This window comes from Triticum urartu, chromosome 3A (genome assembly GCF_056163025.1).
Source record: "Triticum urartu cultivar PI428250 chromosome 3A, HENAU_Tu73, whole genome shotgun sequence".
Classification (NCBI taxonomy): Eukaryota; Viridiplantae; Streptophyta; class Magnoliopsida; order Poales; family Poaceae; genus Triticum; species Triticum urartu.
This window is the reverse complement of record NC_141875.1, coordinates 727,024,426-727,046,084: the sequence shown is the minus strand read 5'-3', so window position 1 is coordinate 727,046,084 and position 21,659 is coordinate 727,024,426. Positions and strand designations below refer to the sequence as shown.

The 21,659-nt window shown below is 45.5% G+C and overlaps 1 protein-coding gene and 1 pseudogene across 1 annotated transcript; both read right to left on the bottom strand.

Annotated features, from left to right (window-relative positions):
* Positions 1 to 4,203: 4,203 nt before the first annotated feature.
* On the bottom strand, positions 4,204 to 5,572 carry LOC147982269 (uncharacterized; annotated as a pseudogene).
* A 952-nt stretch (positions 5,573 to 6,524) lies between these two features.
* Positions 6,525 to 19,856, bottom strand: LOC147982268 (uncharacterized). Its single transcript, XM_087516255.1, has 13 exons — positions 19,779 to 19,856; positions 19,628 to 19,696; positions 19,471 to 19,539; positions 18,325 to 18,583; positions 17,556 to 17,984; positions 15,476 to 15,600; positions 14,471 to 15,000; positions 14,302 to 14,398; positions 13,994 to 14,006; positions 13,384 to 13,482; positions 6,740 to 6,827; positions 6,599 to 6,657; positions 6,525 to 6,549 (listed from the first exon to the last, which is right to left on the bottom strand). Exons 4-13 carry the CDS (start codon positions 18,579 to 18,581, stop codon positions 6,525 to 6,527), a joined length of 1,722 nt encoding a protein of 573 aa, XP_087372381.1. The 5' UTR covers positions 18,582 to 18,583; positions 19,471 to 19,539; positions 19,628 to 19,696; positions 19,779 to 19,856.
* Positions 19,857 to 21,659: the final 1,803 nt, after the last annotated feature.

Here is a 21,659-nt window from a genome sequence, read left to right as displayed (position 1 = left end):
TTAGTTACCATATAAAAAATAAATCGCAATCAATCAAGTATTGATGGGATATTTCCTTATATTGATGTGATTTCCCCTTTTTATCATCAATCGTCTCTACTGCCTAAAAAATGCGTAGCTTTCCTTTTCGCTTCACCACCCACATAAACCCATCAGATTAGTTACCATATAAAAAATAAATCGCAATCAATCAAGTATTGATGATCGGATTAGTTACCGTATAAAAAATAAATCGCAATCAATCAAGTATTGATGGGATATTTCCTTATATTGATGTGATTTTCTTATCATCAATCATCTCTACTGACTAAAAAAATGCGTAGCTTTCCTTTTCGCTTCACCACCCACATAAACCCATCAGATTAGTTACCATATAAAAAATAAATCACAATCAATCAAGTATTGATGATCAGATTAGTTACCATATAAAAAATAAATCGCAATCAATCAAGTATTGATGGGATATTTTCTTATATTGATGTGATTTTGCGTAGCTTTCCTTTTCCTGCCAACCGACCGCGTCCCATCTCCCTATATCCGCCCTCGTTGCTCTGCCTCCCGCACGAAAAAAAACCCTCTCGTTTGACCTCCCCCAAACCCCGCATGATGGAAAAACCCAGCCGCCTGCTTCCCCTCCTCTCGACCGCTCCATACGTCCAGATCGCGGCCCCATCCCCATCCTCCTCTCACGTCACGGCGGCCGATGGACTGCCGCCACCACCCTCCTACTCTCTCGCCGCCGCCGTCCTCCCGCTCGCTCGCCGCCGCCGTCGCCACCAATCCCGGCGAAGGCGCCGTTGCTGCTATGTCGCCTCATTTCCCCATCCAAGCCTGACCATGGCAACGACGCCCTCTCATGTGTCCCGCGGTGACGTTTGGGGAGGCGCGACCACAATCCAGTAGGGATCTCACCGCGGACCCGTCCGCTGGGATGGGTATTGCCTCCGTTGCGAATGGGATCGAAGGGAGGGACTACTTCGTCGTCAAGGTCGGCGAGGCAGCGGCCGATTGGGAGCCCGGTTGTGAACATGGGAGTTCGTCCCCATGGAGGCGGCGGCCGTGGAGATTGGATGTGAAGCAACCCCACTTCCCGGTGGTGGAGGCTTGCCGTCCATGTGATCCTTACTTCTCCCGGTATCTCCAGGTGGCACAACACGAGACGGTAGACAATATGGTGGTGCTGCATTTGAGGTGAAACTGAAGACTCGGTGGTGCCAGTGCGGGAGGCCTAGTAAGTATCATTGGCCATGCTCGCATTTGATAATGGCGGCGAAGGCGAGAAACATACATGTTAATGATGGAAAAAACGTGAGGATGCAAGAGTTCCATGTGGAAGCTACTAGGTTGACATGGGCGCCAAGATTTCACCCTTTCTTGGACCAATCATAGTGGCCTGAGTACCATGGCCCTCATATTAGGCCAGACCCTCTTCTGAAGGTGGAGACGAAGGGTAGAAGGAGAACTAAGAGGTTCAGGGGTGATATGGATGACCTGGCTGGATACACTGGCATGAAACAATTTGGTAGCGGTCATTTCATGGAGGCTCCTGACACTATCAACTGTGGGGTGTGCGGTGAAGGGGGACACAATGAGCGGACATGCAAGAATAAGAAAACCAAAAAAAGAAAAACAAGTCGTGGAGGCGGCACCGATGGTGAACGAGGTGGAAGAGGTGACGGTGGTGGTGGTCGAGGAAGCACAAGTGTCAGAGGTGGTAGTGGTGGTCGTAGAGGGAGCACAAGTGCTAGAGGTGCTAGTGTTCGTAGAGCGAGTACAAGTGCTAGAAGTGGTGGTCGAGCTAGCACAAGTGCTAGAGGTGGTGGTCGAGCTAGCACAAGTGCTAGAGGTGATGGTCGAGATAGCACAAGTGCTAGAGGTGGTGGTCGAGCAGGCACAAGTGCTAGAGGTGGTGGTTGAGCAGGCACAAGTGCTAGAGGTGGTGGCCGAGCAGGCACAAGTGCTAGAGGTGGTGGTGGTCCGAGAGGAAGCACAAGTGCTAGAGGTGGTGGTGGTCGTAGAGGAATGGTTGATAATGGATCGGCCTTCGGTTATTTGCTTAATCCAGATGGTTGATCTAATAATAATGGTATATTATTTGTTCATATAATTCCTAGCATTTATTCATTTACTGTATTTACGCATTTACTCTCTTTATGTCTTGTGCTAACAATTGTTCTTTTTGTAGGCATGGCTTCATCCGGTTCCAGGACGAGGCCGGCGTGCGCGGACCAAGAGGACATGCCGAAGACGTGGATGGAGGCCAGTTTGGACAAGGAGAAGGAGAAGGATGTGCCCACACCATCATGTTGGTGTGGTGATGTTTGCAAGCTGAAGGTGTCCACTGACCGCAACAAGTCATGGACAGAAGGTAGAAGGTTTTTCGTGTGTCCCAACTATGCACATGATCATCGAAGGCCAACTAACGCATATGACATACCACCGGTATGTTAGGTGTACATACAAAAAACATTAACAAGTTGTCACTCATATGTCTAACAAAAACATGGTTTATATGTAGTCCCCTCCTCCACTTTGCAAGTACTTCACTTGGATAGATCACGAGGTACCAAAAGATGTCCAAGAGGACCAACGTCGAGATTGGTTACGGAGGCAGCGCCTATTCGAGGAGTCCTATGCACGGGGATTGGAGCGGGAGCGTTGTAAGAAGGAGGCTCGTGAGCGCAAGAAGCGTGAGGAAGAGAAGGCACGCAAAGAGAAGGAGGCTCGTCAAGAAGAGAGGGCAAGAAAACTTGCAAGGGCTCGCGATGCACAAGAGGAGGACGAGGCACGTGACAAGAAGGGAAAGTGGCCCCGTACTACTCAGTAGACAAATGGAAAAGGCACCGACATCGATTATGGACTTTTGAGACTGTGTGTGATGAACTTGTCATTCGAGACCTTGCGTGATCATGAACTATTTATGTCATTCGACACATCGTGTGTGATGAACTTGTAATTCGAGACTATTTGAGATTATGTGCAAACTATGTTCGTCATTCGAGAGTAGTTAGTATGCTTTGTTCATATTTTTGGTTGAGACTAGCATGCTTTGTTCATATTTAACAGTGTGTGCAATAAGTTGCTAAGAAAAAACATTAACAACAGACACTAGTGTGTGTGCAAAAACACCAGGTCCACACCCAGATGCCAAGGTCCATGGCGTCTGGGTCCTTATCCAGTTTGGTCCTTGGCGTCTGGCTCATTTTGGTCACGCAGAAGACCAGACAAATGCCTGATCTGTCTGATGGACACCCCAGACGCCAGGGACCATGGCGTCTGGCTCAGTTTGGTCACGCAGAAGACCAGACAAATGCCTGATGTGTCTGATGGACACCCCAGACGCCAGGGACCATGGCGTCTGGCTCTCACGCCCAGACGCCAAGGACCGTGGCGTCTGGCTCATTTTGCTCACGCAGGAGACCAGACAAATGTCTGATGTGTCTGATGGACACCCCAGACGCCAGGGACCATGGCGTCTGGCTCCCACAACTAGACGCCAAGGACCGTGGCGTCTGGCTCATTTTGCTCACGCAGGAGACCAGACAAATGCCTGATGTGTCTGATGGACACCCAGACGCCAAGGTCCATGGCGTCTGGGTCCCTAGCATTTTTGCAGTTATCTGTCTGATGGATAAGATTCGAGTGGATAAGATTCTTTGGGCCCACCTCTACCCCTCTCATCCATTCATCTCCACCTCTACCCCTCTCATTTCATTCATATCCACCCACTCTCACCTCTAGCCCTGCCAACGTCACTCCCTCATCCAGCACCCTAACCCCCCTCAAATCCAGTCGACCCCCAGATGCCAGAGACTGTGGCGTCTGGTCACCTGACTTGAAGCCAGACGCCAAGGACCATGGCGTCTGGTCCCCTGGCTTAAACCAGACGCCAAGGACCCTGGCGTCTGGGCCCCTGTAATCTTGAACTTGCTGTTTGATACAAGAAGATAACACATATATATTCATATGCAGGTTCATACAACACAGATTATGGCTCATTTCACAGAACTTTCACCACAACAAATTCTTGCATACAAACGAGAACAAGTTCACGGATTTTTCATCACGACAAATTCAAGCATAGATAAGACACCAAGTGCATACATAAGACACCAAATTCAAGACAACCTAAGAAGTTTTTACCACAACACCAAGTTCATGCATACAAACGCCACCTAGTTCATTCACTTCCAAACAAGAAGCTCACTTCCTCCTTCCTCTCTTCGCAATGGTTGCAAGTGTAGGCTCCTCCTCTTCGCTAGCCTCTTCCTCCTCTTCGTTGTATGCCTCCTCCTCCTCTTCGTTGTATGCCTCCTCCTCCGCCTCAATGTTGGTCTTATATCTTTGCATTCCTCTTGGGATAAGCTGATGAGGATACTCCGGACAATGGAATTGTGTGTTCCATGTCTTCTTTCTACCTTTCTTGCCTGGTGTCTTAGCTATGGCTTTGCCTTTCCTAGAGCGAGCATTGCCTTGTGTCGGTTGTGTAACCTGTGATGGTTGTGGGGCATCAACATCATACTCATGATCCTCTTGATGTGTTGCATCATACTCATGCTCCTCATGATGTGTTGGCTCCTCTTGATGTGCTGGCTCCTCTTCATGGAACTCCTCCGTGTCCTCATCGTTCTAGAGATAACGCCGTCTATTAGCTGTGGCAGCGCGGCTACCAGGTGCATACACGTCAGTGGACTGAGCACCATGGCAAGAAAGCATTGCTGCCATCTTATGAAACCGCTTCTTGAACTTCTGCAACAACACAAAATATGCTATGATATGAGATGCAAATAAATAATCCGCGAAAAGAAACTTTTATAATATATTGGTCACACCTCCATCGTGCTCCTAAGAGTCCTCTCAGATAATGCACCACCAGGTGGATGACTCAGTGCAACATTGGCATCGTTGACGCACAGAAGCAACTCTCTGCCCTGCAATTCATGAACACACCAAACTTATGTATTTGAAAGAAGACAACATGATGCAAGTATGTTAGAGTAATAGGTCAAACAGACTACCATTTCGTCATGCATCGGTGTGTAGTCAACATGAGCCCCTCTGGTGTCTCTCACACCCATGTTGAAGGTATGATAACCTTCTGCAGTCTCCGGTTCTTCAGACACCAACTCCGACCACTCCTCGTGAGTCCAACCTGGCTTCAGCTTTAACCGGTAACGATCCGCATACCACACTTGATACTTCTGATATGCTAACTGATTGTGAGGTCTATTCTCTGATTGCACTAGTGTGTCTCTTTGATTCCAAATTTCTATCCATGCACGGTGTTTGTTTGCCCAATCCGATATATTCTGATTGTTCCTTCGATCGAACCTACAAATGATGCACGGGACAAAGCATTAGCAAACATTGACTTATTCAATGCTCTACTACATACTCAAGGCATGCTTGCTTACCGATGCAGAGATAGCATTTCCTCCTTGCTCTCCTCAATTGGAATACCTTGTCTTCTTCCAAATTGTCTTGCCACACGGTCTACAAAGTGCCACTCGACTGCGAAGAAGCATATCATTGGGCACCTCGCCCGCCAAAGATGGCTATCACGCGTGCACATCTCATTAAGATCAAAGTCACGATCTTCCACATAAGGCAACCAATATACCTGCAAAACAAAGAGATACATTGTTAGCTACATAAGTTTTATTCTTGACTAAATTTTATCTTATCGAACTTCTCAAAACCTGCTAAGCAGTCAAGGTGTCCAGCTCGTTCATATAGCACTTGTATCGCACATGCGAGCTTCCTGTGTAGACTGTCACTTGTTCCCAATAGTAAGCAAGCGTAGGGCGCCGATATGGATCATCATCATGCAACCCGTCATGATTACCCCGTGGGTTTGCCATGAGGGGGTTCTTTAAATCGGCCGTCCAACCGGGATCCGCTCCCACATCCACACGGATAGGCTCCAAACAAACCCAAACAATGAGGATGTATCTCCCTTTCTCCGACACGCCAAGTCAAGCTGCAATCAAACAAACATGTTAGATATGGAGGCGCATGACAAATGCAAGATAAATGGTTGCAAATATCTCTTACCCGACGATACAAATATGCTAGTGCGGCCGAACCCCAGCTATACTAGGTATCCCAGTTATTGAGTAGCTCCAAGAACATCCAGAGGGCTGAGTTCCCGGTTGCATCTGAGAAGACTACCTTGGTTAGTACATACCAAAGATAGGCCCGCGCGTACTGCTGCACAACCACGTCATTGGCATCCTGAGGGCACGGATTGGTGTTTCCTTTGACCATTTTTAGCCAAGAATGCCTCACTTTCGCGGTATCGGCCTTGCCTTCCTGAGGGCCCTCGGGCTGAACGCCAATTAAATCGGCAGTCCGTTCTCGCCAATTACCCACGCTGACACGACCGGTAACAGCTTGTCCGTTGATAGGAAGGCCGCTTATCATAGCCATGTCCTGTAGGGTCATCGTCATCTCCCCACATGGAAGGTGGAACGAGTGAGTCTCCGGCCTCCAACGATCCACAAGTGCGGTCAGCGCCGCGTGGTTCACCGGCGGAGCGCGTCGCTTACACTGCAACACGAATGGGAGAAGACCCAATCTCCGAATGTAAGGCTCATACCGCGGGTCGTAATCAAAGTCATCAGCGGAATGACCCCTCATGCGCATAGCAACTACAACCTGCAAATAAAGTGATGTTTTAATAATCAATACAAGAACACAAATGAGAAACAACGAAAATTGACCCACTCTTGCTTCTTACCTGTCCATTCTCAATGGCACGAGCACGATGCTCCTTATCCCACTCATCGATTAATCCGTCATACCAAGGTCCATCACCATCCGCCATCCTACAAAATAAATCACAAACATCTATGAATACATGAACAATATCAAACAATTTCCTTCTCCAAGTTTATGCCATATGAAAACACCATTCTTCTCAAAAATAACCACATCATTTCTTTCTTCTACATATGCACACATATCATCTAGAGTACCAAATTTCACCATCAAATAAATTTCATAATCATCATCCGCCATTCTATTGAACAAATCATGTCACACACAATAATCAAATTTCATCATCTCTTTTGCAAAAAAAAATTGCCATCTATATATTCAACTATATTGTCATACCACTTCACACATATAATATTTTTTCTAAATATATTTGCTTGCCAAAGTTGTCTTCTCAGATTCAAACAAAGATTATGCCATCTATATATTCAACATATAGCTAATTTACTAGCACATTCATACATCATCTATAATTCAAAAAAAATCACAAACTATGTCTATTGGTGGACAACTACAAACATCTACCAACTACACTACCTACCAAATCATCTATCAACTACAAACTATTTCCTAAAACAAAGAAACCATATACTAATCTAACATCACCTAATGTGAAATAATGCATCCAACAAGAGAGGGGAAAAGCAAAACAAGTTGGAGGGAATGGGGGAGAATACCTCAAAGAAGCTTGGGGGCCTCAGATCCACAAATTTGGGTGGAGGATGAAGTAGATCAAGGGAGGGATTGGTGTGAGGGGGAAGAGGGGCGAAGGAGATAACCCCCTCTGTTCGTGCGCCGCAGGGAGAAGAACAGATGGGTGGGTGGGCTGGCCCCGCGGCGTTATCCAGTTACCAGGGCCAGACGCCAGGGTTCCTGGCGTCTGGCCCGTTTTTGCCACGTCAGCAGGTCAACGGGCAGGCGGGCAGTGCAGGCCAGGGGCCAGACGACAGGGCCCCTGGCGTCTGCTTCGTAACCCAGACGCCAGGGATCTTGGGGTCACCAAAAAAGGTCAGAAACGAAATTTGTTTCGAAACGAGGTCAAATCAGGATTTAGTTGGCCTTATAAGTCAGAACGAGGTCAAATCAGGTTTCGAAACGAGGTCAAATCAGGATTTAGTTAGCCTTATAAGTCAGAGCAGTAATTTTGTCGCCAACCGAAGACAAAGGTTGGTTTTACGGGAGTCCGGACCACTCTCATGCCCGCACGTGTTTCGGCCCGGAGCCACCTGCTCGCATTCATGACGCTGTAAAGCGTGGCGCTTCATATTGAAGATGGCTCAGGATGGACGCAACCTCTCATTGCCTCCACTATTGAAGCGGCGCGCTGGCCGAGTGCATTGCCCACGACGCATCTCTGATGTCTGCGTCTGTTCAATGGCAAAGATATGTGACTGGTCGGGACCGGGGGATATCTACCACGCCCGTTCAATCCCCCATCCGTCTGTATGCCGCCATTAAGCGGCTCGTCGGCCGAGAAACCCACTCTGGCACCGCGCATTAACGCACCTGGATGCCTCGCCTCATCAGAATCTGCTATTTAAAAGCGACCACACCCGGCTAACTCCACACCATAACACAAGCCGCTCGTCATCCTCCTCCCTTGCACTGCATCCGCCGTGACTGCAGGCGGCGAAGCTCTGTGAGAGAGCCTTTCCACGAAGATGAAGCACGTCGTGGCCACCCTTGCCACTGCCTGGCAAAGCCGCCGTGCTAGGTGGATCGAGGCTGGCTTGCCGGCCAGCTCACCCACGATGGAGACGGGCTCCGACGACACCGCCCCGGCTCCCGCGCCTTCTGTGCAAGCCGGCTTCACCATGAAGCAGGCACAGATGCATTACAATGCCGCCATGGTGGAGGTGCACCTGCGATCGCGTCTTTGTCGGAGTTTCTTCTAAAACAGCACCGGCTGATGGAGGGCTAGATCGACGGCGAGCGCGCGATCGAGAATGCCTTGGCGGCCATGACCGCGGCGAACTTCAATTTCATCGTGGAGCAGCATGTCATCCACTCTCAAGCCGCCGGTCGTGGGCGCAGGTTCGCCTCCTACGTGCCATGGACAGGACGGCGTAGCGGCACATGCACAGTGAACGAATGCTGAATCGCGAGGGAGAGTGCACGTGCAGTGCATGCCGAGGAGGGGAGGCGAGGCGAGTGGGGAGCATGGCAACAACGCGAGGAGACACGAGATAGTTACATGATACACACGCTAAGTTTCTTTCTTTTTGTGTTTGGCCAGCCGTTGTTCTGCAGCCTTTCTTTTGTCCTCGTTGGCTGTCCACATGGTTAGATGATACACACGCAAGCCATCACATTGTTGTACGTTCGGCTGTCGACATTTTCATGAGGTCGACGCGTCCTTGTTGAAGTATAATTACATAGCTCGTTTGTCTCCATCAGTTTAAACTTTCGGGTGAAGTGATTTGTGTGTGTAGTTTTACGTGGTGTCGGAGTCAAGAGATTTTGAGTTCGTTCAAGACCAGGTTAACACAATTAAATTATAGCTCATCTTCGGTTCATGTTTACGCCTGAGCCAGTCCCACGTGAGGGGGAGAGGAAGTGTATAATTGCGTAGCCCACCTTTCCCCATCAGTTTGAGCTTTTAGGGGAAATCAGTTTTACAGTCATGAGCAGAGCTCCGCTGACCACCGAGGTGCTTCAGGCTGGCGGCCGGCCTACTTAGACAACGCGTGAGAAGAGATTAGACTGGACGGCTCCAAGATCGTTGGCACATCCGACAAGGACAAGGTTCACACGGTCGAGGATTGTAGCGGCGCCTTCTTCATCGTGGTATCTTAGTCTCAGGAAGTTGCGGATGCCGGAAGGTGGAGCGCGAGGGCCTGCCAGGAGACGAGGGTTTAGAGGCTCAGCGAGATGGAGGCATTGGGACAAAAAGTGTTTGACCTGGCATCGCAGGCTCTCTGGCCTGGTCCTGTACAACCTTTTTCTGGCGACGCCACTGCTCACGCCGTCGTGGCGGAATCGGAGGAAGGAACGATAATCGAAACGGAAGAAGGAATCGACATAGCCCCATTGGCAGCCAACTGCCATCACCGGCACCGAAACACGACGAGACGCAAGACATCAATGTCGAGCAAGAATGGAACGACACAAGTTGTGCTGGGGCTTCTGCCGAGGGAGTATGAGTGTATTTATATGTGCGTACAACGGCTTGTGGAATGGCCAAAGAAGTCCCTTCGAACACCCCATCGACGCAAGAAGTAGATGTGTAGTTTGTGTTGGAGACAATTACGGGCGCAGAACGGATTGGATCAAAAGCGGAAGGATTGGATCGAAGAAGAAGAAGGAGATCGGGCTAGATCAAAGAAGAGGAAGGAGATCGGGTTTGCTGTGGTAGCGCACCGTGCTCTTGGTAGAGAGGAAGAAGGAGATCGTGCGATGGAGAAGATCGGGTCGACCCCGGCATCGTACCGATACATAAGAACGCTTCCTCCTGAACGAAAAAAAAACAAAATAGACGGCCCAATTATGAAAGAACACATGGAAAAAGATTAATAAACGTATGAAGAACTAAGAAAACATTTTTTATCAGATATATGATGAAAGAAGTAAATTATGGATTGATGTGTATGTCCCTGTTTCGGGCTAGTGAGCCTCCCTGGCATATCACCATTGTTTATGACGAACCACGCGTGGAAAAAAGACACCAAGTGTGGGATGCAATGCGGCGCTTGCACAACCAGAGTAACCTTGCCATGGATGCTTGTTGGAGATTTTAATGAAGCCATGTGGGACTATGAACATATGCCAAAAAATCACTGAGATTTTAATGAAACCATGTGGGACTAGTCGCGCGGAATTGCAAAAAAAGATTGACGCCATGAATGAACTGCTCTACAAGGAGGAAATGATGTGGCTCCAATAGTCTCACATTGATTGGTTAAAGGAGGGGGACATAGATACAAAAAAATTTCATTGCAAGGTTGTTTGGCGTGCTAGGAAAAATAGGATCAAAGGCCTAACAAATATCAATGGGACATGGCAGCAGGATCAGAGTGTTATGATGAGGAACATGGTAAAAGAGTACTTTGAGAATACGTTCACGGCCTATCCAAATATCTATGCAGACGAGATCATGCACCTATTCCAAGCAAAAATAAGTCCGGATATCAATGATAAATCATGTGCTCCTTTCACTAACAAGGAGACTAGCGATGCACTGTTTCAGATCGGGTCCTTAAAGGTGCCAAGACCGGATGGCTTCCCTGCGAGGTTTTTTCTGCGGCACTTGGGCATATTGAAGTAGGAGATTATTGGGGCTATTAGGCTAATTTCTGAGTCAGGTATTATGCCAAAGTGAATTAATCCACATCCATTGTGCTTGTTCGAAAGGTGCCTAACCCCACCAGGCTCACTAAGTTCCGGCATACCAGCTTATGTAATGTAGTCTACAAGGTAATCACAAAATGCCTAGTAAACTGTCTAAGACCCTTACTGGATGATATTGTGGCACCAGAGCAAAGTGCCCTTGTACTTGGAAGGTTAATTACTAATAATGCTTACATTCCTTTTGAGTGTATCCACGCCATTAAGCGGAAGAAGGACCCTGTAAGTAGTTTTTGTACATACAAGTTGGACCTATCAAAATCATATGATAGGGGGGATGATGTCGCTTGGAGCTACGTCGGCATTTCCCTAAAGAGAAAGGGATGATGCAGCACAACGGCGGTAGGTATTTCCCTCAGATATGAAACCAAGGTTATCGAACTAGTAGGAGAACCAAAAAACAAAACGTAAACAGCACCTGCAAATAAATAACAACTTCTCGCAACCCGACGTGTAAAAGGGATTGTCAATCCCTTTCGGGTAACGGCGCCCCAAGATGGGCAAACGAACTTGAGGTAAATTTGTAGTAGATTGATAGATCGAACGCCAAATAAAATAAATAAGAATTAAATGTAGCAAGGTATTTTTGTATTTTTGGTTTAATAGATCTAAAAATAAATGCAAAGGAAAAGTCGATCACAAAGGCAAATATATGAGAAAGAGACCCGGGGACCGTAGGTTTCACTAGTGGCTTCTCTCGAGAAAATAGCAGACGGTGGGTAAACAAATTACTGTTGGTTAATTGATAGAACTTCAAATAATCATGACGATATCCAGGCAATGATCATTACATAGGCATCACGTCGAAGATTAGTAGACCGACTCCTGCCTGCATCTACTACTATTACTCCACACATCGACCGCTATCCAGCATGCATCTAGTGTATTAAGTTCTTGGAGAAATGGAGTAATGCAATAAGAACGATGACATGATATAGACAAGATATATCTATGTAGAGATAGACCCCATCGTTTTATCCTTAGTAGCAATGATACATACGTGTCGGTTCCCCTTCTGTCACTGGGATCAATCGCCGTAAGATCGAACCCACTACAAAGCACCTCTTCCCATTGCAAGATAAATAGATCAAGTTGGCCAAACAAAACTCAAATATCAGAGAAGAAATACGAGGCTATAAGCAATCATGCATATAAGAGATCAACAAACTCAAATAACTTCTATGGATATAAAAAGATACAACTGATCATAAACTCAAAGTTCATCAGATCCCAACAGACACACCGCAAAAAGAGTTACATCATATGGATCTCCAATAGACCATTGTATTGAGAATTCAGCGAGAGAGAGAGAGAGAGAGAGAGAGAGAGAAAGCCCCCATAACATTTGTTGATGATCATTTCCATGAAGTTTCAGATTTTTTCGAAACGTTTTGATATGTTTTTTTGCGTGGGTGCACCGTGGGTGCACCGAGAGTGGGTGTAGAAAAACCACCCTCTTAGACGCGTGCCTTGTGCCTGCATGCTTGAGTGGCATCGATGTAAGTTGGCCCCTAGCGCGATTTCAATCACTTGTCTTAAATCAACGGCAGACCTTTATTTTCGTCAAAAGGAAAGAAAAAAGAAAGAGTCCTAGAACATAAATGAGTCTCTTTTTTTTGAGATTATAAATGAGTCTTTTTAGTATATAGAAAATTTACTAGATCTTTTAGTTAGCCAACAACCCAGAAAACAACACGGGCAAGCTATAGCAACCGTGGACGCAGCCGAGGAGATGAGATCCTCGATCGGCCATCTCATCTCATCCATCCTTCTAATTCCCTAGGTTTGGATATTCTTATCGTTCCCCTTCTCTCATGGTGTTCTTGGTTGGAGCTTTCGCCGATTCGCAAAATTTGGTTGGGATCCCCCTGTTTTTTCCGGTCGTGGAAGGTTGCTGACAGCCAAATTAACCTCACAATACACTAGTACAAGAACAGAATAAAGCAAGACCAAATCCATGTTTTTGGTTCCTACTCGTAGCATTTGTTTACAGAAGAATCCGGCCGGCTGCCAAATCATCCGTTTGGTCTCAAACACTTCCAGCTAGGCTTTCGCGGTATTCAGCCAAATCTTTCTTTTGGTCTCATACGCACGCACGCACACTTCCAGCGCGCCCATCCAGAAAATTACACTTCCAGCGCTTCTATCATCTTACAAAAAGATCAGGTGTTTTGCACCGCCAAATCTTTCGTTTGGTTTCTTACGCGCAGTTCACCAACCAGCGTTTTGCACCGTTCAAAAAATACCCAGTGCTCTCGTCACTTCCATGCTACTGAATTCCCAAAAACATTGCTTCCAGACTCCTCCTCCTTGCTTGCAATCTCCTTGCCCTGCCTCCACCACCACCAGTCTCCTTGCTTCCTGCAAAACATGTCAAACCAATGCATGTAAAGCAGATCCTCCGAGAAATTCATCTAGAGTATTTATAACCATATACAGATCAAACAAGCTTTATGATTGATTGATTGATTGATTTAAAATTTGGAACAAAGGACACCCCGGATTGCGTAAAACAAAAGGTTGTGGTCTCACTTGACTTTTGCAAAGCCTAGACCCGAGCCATGTCAAGTGCATCATAATCTCCTAGTAGTACTAGCTAGTTAGCTGGGCAGAGTTTACAGCAGCAGGCACAACTAGCTCACTTGACCAAAAGGTGCCCTGCTCACAAGTCACAGCATGATGCCTGGTTGACCGCCTGATTCTACTCTCTGGCCATACCACCACTGCTTCAAATGCCAAGAGCATTTATTGAGAATGTACTAGGTCAGGACATTTGACATGGAGGCACTGAACTCTTTGTCCCTGCTATTGATTTGAGAGATATTCATGCAGCAACAATTTATTCACCATGCTACAAAGTACTCCTACAAACCAGTTTCCATTGTCTGCATTACATGGTATGGCCATGGACTTATTATGGTCAGACCACACAGGACTAGCAATTTCTGCTGTGAACACCAACTGAGCATGGACCTATGGGGAGACTGTAGGATGCCAATATTTGACCCAACAAACCAGCTCTACTCTGGCCACATACGCCTTTCAGAAACCACATGGTGTGGTATGAGCTAAGTAGCACCCAACACAAGACCATGTAAGCATGCGTAGCAGCACAATGAAAAATAAAAACATGCATGACGAGAGAAAGGAGTTTAAATTTAAACAGGAAAGACAACATACATGGTAGGCCCACGGCGTTGTAGATCAACGTCCATACATCAGGGCACCACTGCTCGAGCTTGCGCAATACATCATTTCGGCTACCCCCAAGGTGCTTCTGCAGTTAACCAAACGATTAATCAATTCTAACACCTTGTTTGGCATGCAAGCTAGATGAAGAATTAATTACCTTAATGTATTGAGGGTATGAGAAATAGTGCTTCCATAGGTTCCTCGCGAGCCTGACAAGGTCCTTAGGATACTCAATGAAATAGTTCCACTTCAAATCCCTCATCCTTTTGGCCGCTGCTATACCCTCGGGTCCTTGAGTTCTCAGCTCCTCCATCTCTCGGTTTGCTCTTTCCATCATTGCTTTTAGCGTTTTGAGCTCCTGACACATATCTTCTCCAGACTCATTTCTCGGCCACCTTATTCCACATTGATTGATGAGCTTACCAATATCTCGAGTAGATGAGAATATGCCAATGAGATATTTGCTCTTATCTTCATCATTCCAATCAATTGGGTAGAACTTGGCAAGTCTTGGCAAATTGTTGACAATGTAGACAGGACCATGTTTTTCAATAAAATCACAGTATGCCCTGGTCCCTATGTGCATTGGTGTAGAAACATCGGTTGTCATTATTTTCTTTAAGTCCGCACATAGTTTCACATACAGTATTCCCAGATGCATTTGATCCTTGCCAATCAAATCCTCAACTGCGAATTAGGGGAGTTTGTGAATCGGACAGAAGTGGCAAGGAGCGATAAATTAAAGTAGACTAATACAAGTTAATATTAAGAAACACTCGTAAGTGAATAATTTTGTATGCCACCTATAAAGAAAATGTAAAGGTCGCATACGGTAATATTTAAGTTTTAAATTTCGTGCACATACTAGTATTCACCCTCTACATGCAAGATTATTTTTGTATATTTTTGGAACTTAAAAATGTCTTCTGTTTTTCAAAATTATCATATTAGATTCAGATGGACCTACATCAGATGTGCATTTTCCGTGTCAGCAAATATGCAAAATTATATCTAAATATGTTTATAAATAACCTCCACATAAGAAAAAACTTTGCAAAACATGACTCTATAGTTTTCACTTGTAGAATAAAATTCTAATATCTTTGTATAGATTTTAGAGAGAGACACACTAGTCTTGAGAACAGTGCAAAAAGGAAATTACCGTCGTCGAAGAAAACTCTGAGTTGAGGCTGACCATTCACAGTCTTCAGATACAGATTGTCAATTGTGAGCTGTTTTGGGCACATCTTGCGCTTAACCATCTTGTCCAAGATATCACATAGATCTCTGTGAAACATTATCTCAGTACGTTAGCGCGCAGTGGAATTAAAGGATTCGTACAAACTAGCCGAGCACCGGAGCGGTACCCTGAAATTCTTTCTTGCATGCATTGTCTAAATGATTGTGTAATTGGTTCTATTTTTTCCTCAAAAACAATAAACTCAAATTTTGGGAAAATAACATATATTCCAAAATATAGGATCAACTAATCAGTAGATCGTGATATATATGTCTATTACATAGGTTGGATAATAATTACGATAATTATCAATGATTTAAGGCATAATAAACGGTGAGAGTGAACAGACCACCACCAATTCAGAACCTATAAGGGTAAAAGCTATACAGTCAACTAATCAAAATATTGTGATTATATAAAAATTTAAGGGGGTCCATTCTATCACCACCCCTTAAGAATCATAGATTAACTATTCTTCAACCAACCCTCCTAGATCAGCCAAACCTGCCCGAAAGGAGCAAACCCCAACAAAAAAAAAACACCACACTAGTCCCACCTTCCCAGCACTGTGACCTTATCACCCCGAGGCCACCACGCCGCCAGACCCTCCCTTCCCCATTGCTCCTCACCACTGCTGCGTTGTGCCACTCCTATCCACCCTCCTCTAGTCCAACCCACCTTCCCGTCCAGCTGCCTCATAGGACCCGCGCCGCCACCGCACCTAGCCTCGACCATCCACCCCACGCCACCACCTTCTCCTTGGTCAAAGGCAGCCAACAACGTGCGACTGTGGCACTGCTTCGGCTAGAGGAGGAGGAGGTGCTCCCCCTTGGTGCGGTCGGAGAGGTCCATCAGATGAGCCCCTCCCCCGTCGCAGACGGGCTTCCTCCTCGACGGGTTGATCATTGTCAGCAAAGCTTTGAAGTCTGATCCACACATGATGATGTGCCCTAACTGATGCCCATGGCCATGGCTGCAGCTGGGGCATCTCCAGGGAGTGGAGCAGGACCACTTCCTACTGCATGTTGTGACGTCCACCATCTACAGCAGCGATGCTCAGTCAGATCATCAGTGTTTGATTTTCTCCCTGCTTATTTCTGTGTCATTTTTGGTTGGCTGAGAAGTTCACATATTTTGTTGCAGGAGGTTCGCTCCTTGCCTCACTGTGTTTCATTTTTTCCTGAGCCAGTTCGCACCTTCAAGGCTCCATTCACACGGCAATTCACGCGTGGACTGTCCACCCAGTTCTCTAACGCGAACCATAAACCTCACGTAGTTCACCTATTCTGTAAGGGGCGGTTCACATGTTCATTGGGGGTTCGAACCAAAAACTTGAATGAAGTGTTCTATATTAATAAGCATCTAGTCAATACCTTTCCAACAATATATCGTTTGCATCATTTCGTCAAGCAGTTTTAAAATTTTGATCAAAATCTGCTCTTTGCATTCGATATGGTCTGCACCATTTTTAAAACTGCTCTTGAACCTTAACGGATTTGAAAAAACATTCTACATGAAAAAGTTGCACTCAATTGATATCATGAAAAAGTTGCACTCAATTAATATCTTTCCAATGGTATACTGTATATCACTTGCGTCTTTTCTCAAAAATTGGTTCAAAATTTTCATGCAAAAACAATACAGAAACAGAGTACTTATTGTAGAATAACACACAAGCAATTGTATAATAGATGGAACGGTTTGTCGGAATGACACAAACAATATACCATTGGAAAGAAATCGATTAGGTGCAATGTTTTTATGCTGGTTTGGTGGGTTTCTAGTTGTAGAGTATGTCTAAAGAATGGTTGTAGAATATACCCATGACATCTATATATAATAGTTATGGTAACAATTCTTAGTAATTTAAGACATAAATACTCACTATAATACGCCAATCTTAGTAATTCAAAACATAGTAGCGATCGGAGTGAATGGGCCGTCGCCAACTCAGATCCTATTATAATATTGAAGGTCAAGTTTTAACATAAACAATACTTACAATGTGATTCTGCTGAAAAAGGGGGTGAATTTTCCATCCATATTTAAAATCCTGTTGTCTTCACCATGCTCGAGCCATCCACTTAAGGTACCATCAAAAGAGCTGCTGGACACTACAAGACGATAATACAGATGCGCCTTGTATATGTTCTGCAATACCACCACATTTGGATGTCTCCAGGTTTTCATCAGTAGTAGCGAAGAAAGAAGTTTTTCTTTAGCATCATACCGCTTCAAAAGGCAATCAGCGGTGAAACTCCCTACAGTGTAGGTTCCTCTGATGAAGGTAGTATCTATGCCATGAAAATCAGAAAGGTAGTCGTTTTTCTTTTTCTGTATCTTGTTCTTATTGCCCTTCACAGACCAGCTACGATTTTTGTTGTCATAATGAAAGTACCGTGAGTAGAGCAGGCGATCTGGTTTGGTCAACCTGGATTCAAAATGTTTGTAGTGAGAAATGAGATTGTATTTTTTTAACTAATATATATATATATATATATATAATATTTGAATATGAATATATCGAACTACATGAGAAATACGAGAAGATATCATGCTACCAACTAAAAAATTGACAACAAAATGGATATGAAAAAAAAATTGCATCATGCTTTAGGCGATTTTCTAGGTACTCGACGGTAATATACTACTCCCGGAATCAAAAGAAGTGAGAGTACACCATATATTTCTTAGAAACAAGTAACAAATGCATACATGAGTGACACTTGAACTGTCGTGCATTTACAAGGACGGTGTGAGAAAAGCCTTACCCAATGAGATCGGTCACGGGTGGGCTGGTCAACGAAGAAACACGATAATCATCTTCCAATTCCTCATTTGTGCCGGTGAGCATATGTCTCTGTCTCTTGTAAGGAAGTTTCATATCATGATCAACACGTCGCTTCAACTCTCCAATATTGGCATCAGGTTGCACCTCAACACGATAATCATTGCCACACCATTTCACTAGAACAGTAGTAGTCTCGGCCGGCACCTTCTCTCCCGGCATATCAGAGGATGAGGCCATGGCTGGAAGTTAGAATATAGAATTATTAGTGGCATTTATTACATATAAAAGAACATGTTGAGAGGCGTGTGTTTAATGCCGATTTGCATGCCAACATGAAGATAAATAAATATGGAGAGGTGTGTCTTTAATGCTGAATTGCATGCCAACAAAGAGAAATGAAGTAGGGCTACACACACATTAATTCAAGCATTAATTAGATAAACTGAAGCAACAACAAGTTTTCACCTGTTCCTTCCCATTAAATAAGCTGATGCCATGTGTGGAAGTTAGAACATACTAGTATAATAGCATTAGTGGTACTATTATTTAAACAAGCAGAAGTAACAACAAGTATTGATTGACGAGACTTGCTGTGTGGAACAAAGCAAATAACAGAGCAACTGTTGAACTGTGGAGTAGGCTTCTAGCAAGCAAGTGAAGGCACAAAACGAGGCTGGGCTAAGTCCTTCAACTTGTTAATTAGGAGCAATAAAGATGTAGAAATAATTCCCCACATACACACACAACAGATGTACTACTAGAAATAAGAAGAGTATCCTGATCGGTGGGTGCCTGCCAAGTGCCAACAAGTCGACCATTCAGCGGTTGTCTAATTCGTATAACATGATCAAATAGTGGTAAAATGGCAAGGCCTCTTTAAGACAAACTTAAAGCAAGAAAGAGATGCTGGCCGAGCCAAGCTCGTGCCCGACAGAGAAAAACAAATTCACTTTTCCTCTAGAATCTGTAATTCACAAAACTGCCAAACATGTTGTCTTTTGCGATTTGTAGCAAAATTGACTCCAGAATTCACAAATCGCAAGCCCCAAATCACATGTGCTCCCTATAAATTTGCAAGCCGAACATCGAGTATGAGCGCACCAACCTCCAGGTAGGATTATTATACCTGACAGTTGCCGAAAGTCGCTGGCCTAGCAGCCGTCGTCCTCACCGGTCATGAAGCCCCGTCACCTAGCTAGGGTTACAAACAAGGTGAAGCGCATGCGAAACAGAGCAAGTGTAGTCGTAGAGGAGGAGCAAGGAACACGAGACGCTAGGCCTACCTCTATGCTCCAGCGACAGCCGCCGCCGCCGACGACGAAGAACTCGGGAACCGGTCTGTTCCCGATAGGCTGCGTGTGCTGCTACAAATCAGTCGGGGCGGGGGTGATGATCGGGCGCGTGCGGATCAGGTGGGAGTGTCGGGTAGCTTACCTGGAGGCGATAGGAACCAATGCAGCTTCCGCCGGTCGCTCGGCCGCCGCCGCCGCCACCGAGTTTTCCGGAGCGCTCTTCGCTCCGTGGTCCGTACACGGTGGAGAGACTGGCTGTGTGTTGGTCTTGGCGTCGTGGGAGCCCAGCCCGGCCCACCCTGTCGCGCGTGTTTCGTCTGTTCGTTGGCTGGTTTTTCATTTCGTTTCTTCTGTTGTGGGTTTGTGTTTTAGTTTTTTTTATTATATAGTTTTCACTTTGGTTTTTCTTTTCTTTCTAGTTTCAATTTTTCTTTTATTCCCTTCTAGTTTTTATTTTTGTATTTTTTTTACTTTTTTTCTGGTTTGGTTTTTCTTTTGATTTTTCCTTTATTTATTTATGTTTTTATTATACTATAAACATTTCTTCAATACAGTATAATATGTAGATTTTGATGCACAGTGAACCTTTTTTAATGTATGATGACCTTTTTATTTTAATATGTACATTAATGATTATGTTTTAAATACAAGCCGAACTTTAAAAAAATTGGACAGACTACTTTTTTAATATGCGCTGAATTGTTTTTCAATGTATAAAATTATTTTTTTAATGTAGTGTATATTAAAAATATCTTCACTATATGTTGTCCTAGATAGGCAACTTGGCTGAATGGTAACAGAAAGCAAGGATTTACCCTTTTACGGGCTCTCACTAAGGAGATAAAAACTCTACTCTTGCTCTCGCATATTGCGTTGGGTGTGTACAAAGTATAGGAGAATACTAAGCGACTGTGTTCTACAAGTCGGCCCAGCTTATATAGCATACCAAGGTCCTAGGGTTACAGATCGTAGTCGGTTATGTTAGTGGAGGCAGAGTCCTCCATGGCTCATGTATCCTTGACTTGTATGTCTTCCGGAGTTTCCGTATAACCCGCCATGGGCCGCAAAAAGTGGTCAAGGCGAAACCGACCTAGGGGTTCTCCGCCTGGCCCACTGGGCCGAAAACCATCGTGGTGAGAGTCCAGTGGGTTGGGACACCATAGTAGTCATTGAATTAGTCTTCAAGCTTGGTTGCACCTCAGTCGCTCCAACCTACACATCTTCTTCGGTCGCTGGACTTGAAATAGGTTCCTCCATAATGTCTCGGTGTAGTCGGCCTCCAGTTGTCGGACTACATCTGTGGTTACGTAAACCACTTTGGGCTTGAAAATAACAAAAAAGATAGCCACCCTACACAGCATAAATGTCTCTCACGCAGACGACACTTCGTGGGCTGAATTCTCACGTTATGTATTCAAAAGTTGCCCCTGAGAGCCTAGCCCGCCATTGCTGAGATTTTTTCGCCCGCCATTGCTAGGAATTCCTGCAGTAGTGTTGGTTCCCGTGCCTAATTAACGCAATCGTTAGGATGCAAGGGAATTTGCTACCACGTGGTTGGATTAACCTTCCGTCTCTTCCTATTTCTCCTCCCTTATAAAAGGGAGGAGGCGAGGTGTGTGTGTGTGTGTGTGAGAGAGAGAGAGAGAGCGTGCTTTACGCACTATAGTCAAGCCAAGGATTGAGCCACGGCTCCGCCGCTGCCCCTTCACCAAGCTCCTTGTGGTGAATCCTAGCTCTAGCAGCCCCTTCACCAAGCTCCTGGTGGTTTACTGGTCCTCCTCAACTCCTCTCCCGAGCAAATCGATGTCGGGAAGCTCATTTTCGTCAAAGCCCAATGCTCATCGGCGACGGAGAGGAAGGTTCTGACATCGTTCGACCACCTCCTGGTGAACCACGGGTACTTGTGAATTCGCCATCAAGCTCCTGTCCCATCCCTATCATCTCCCTGCCCCGCCGTGACCTCAACGCCAGTGAACGATCGCCGGTAAGCGTCATCGCCCCTGTCTCCCTCTCTCTCTTTAAA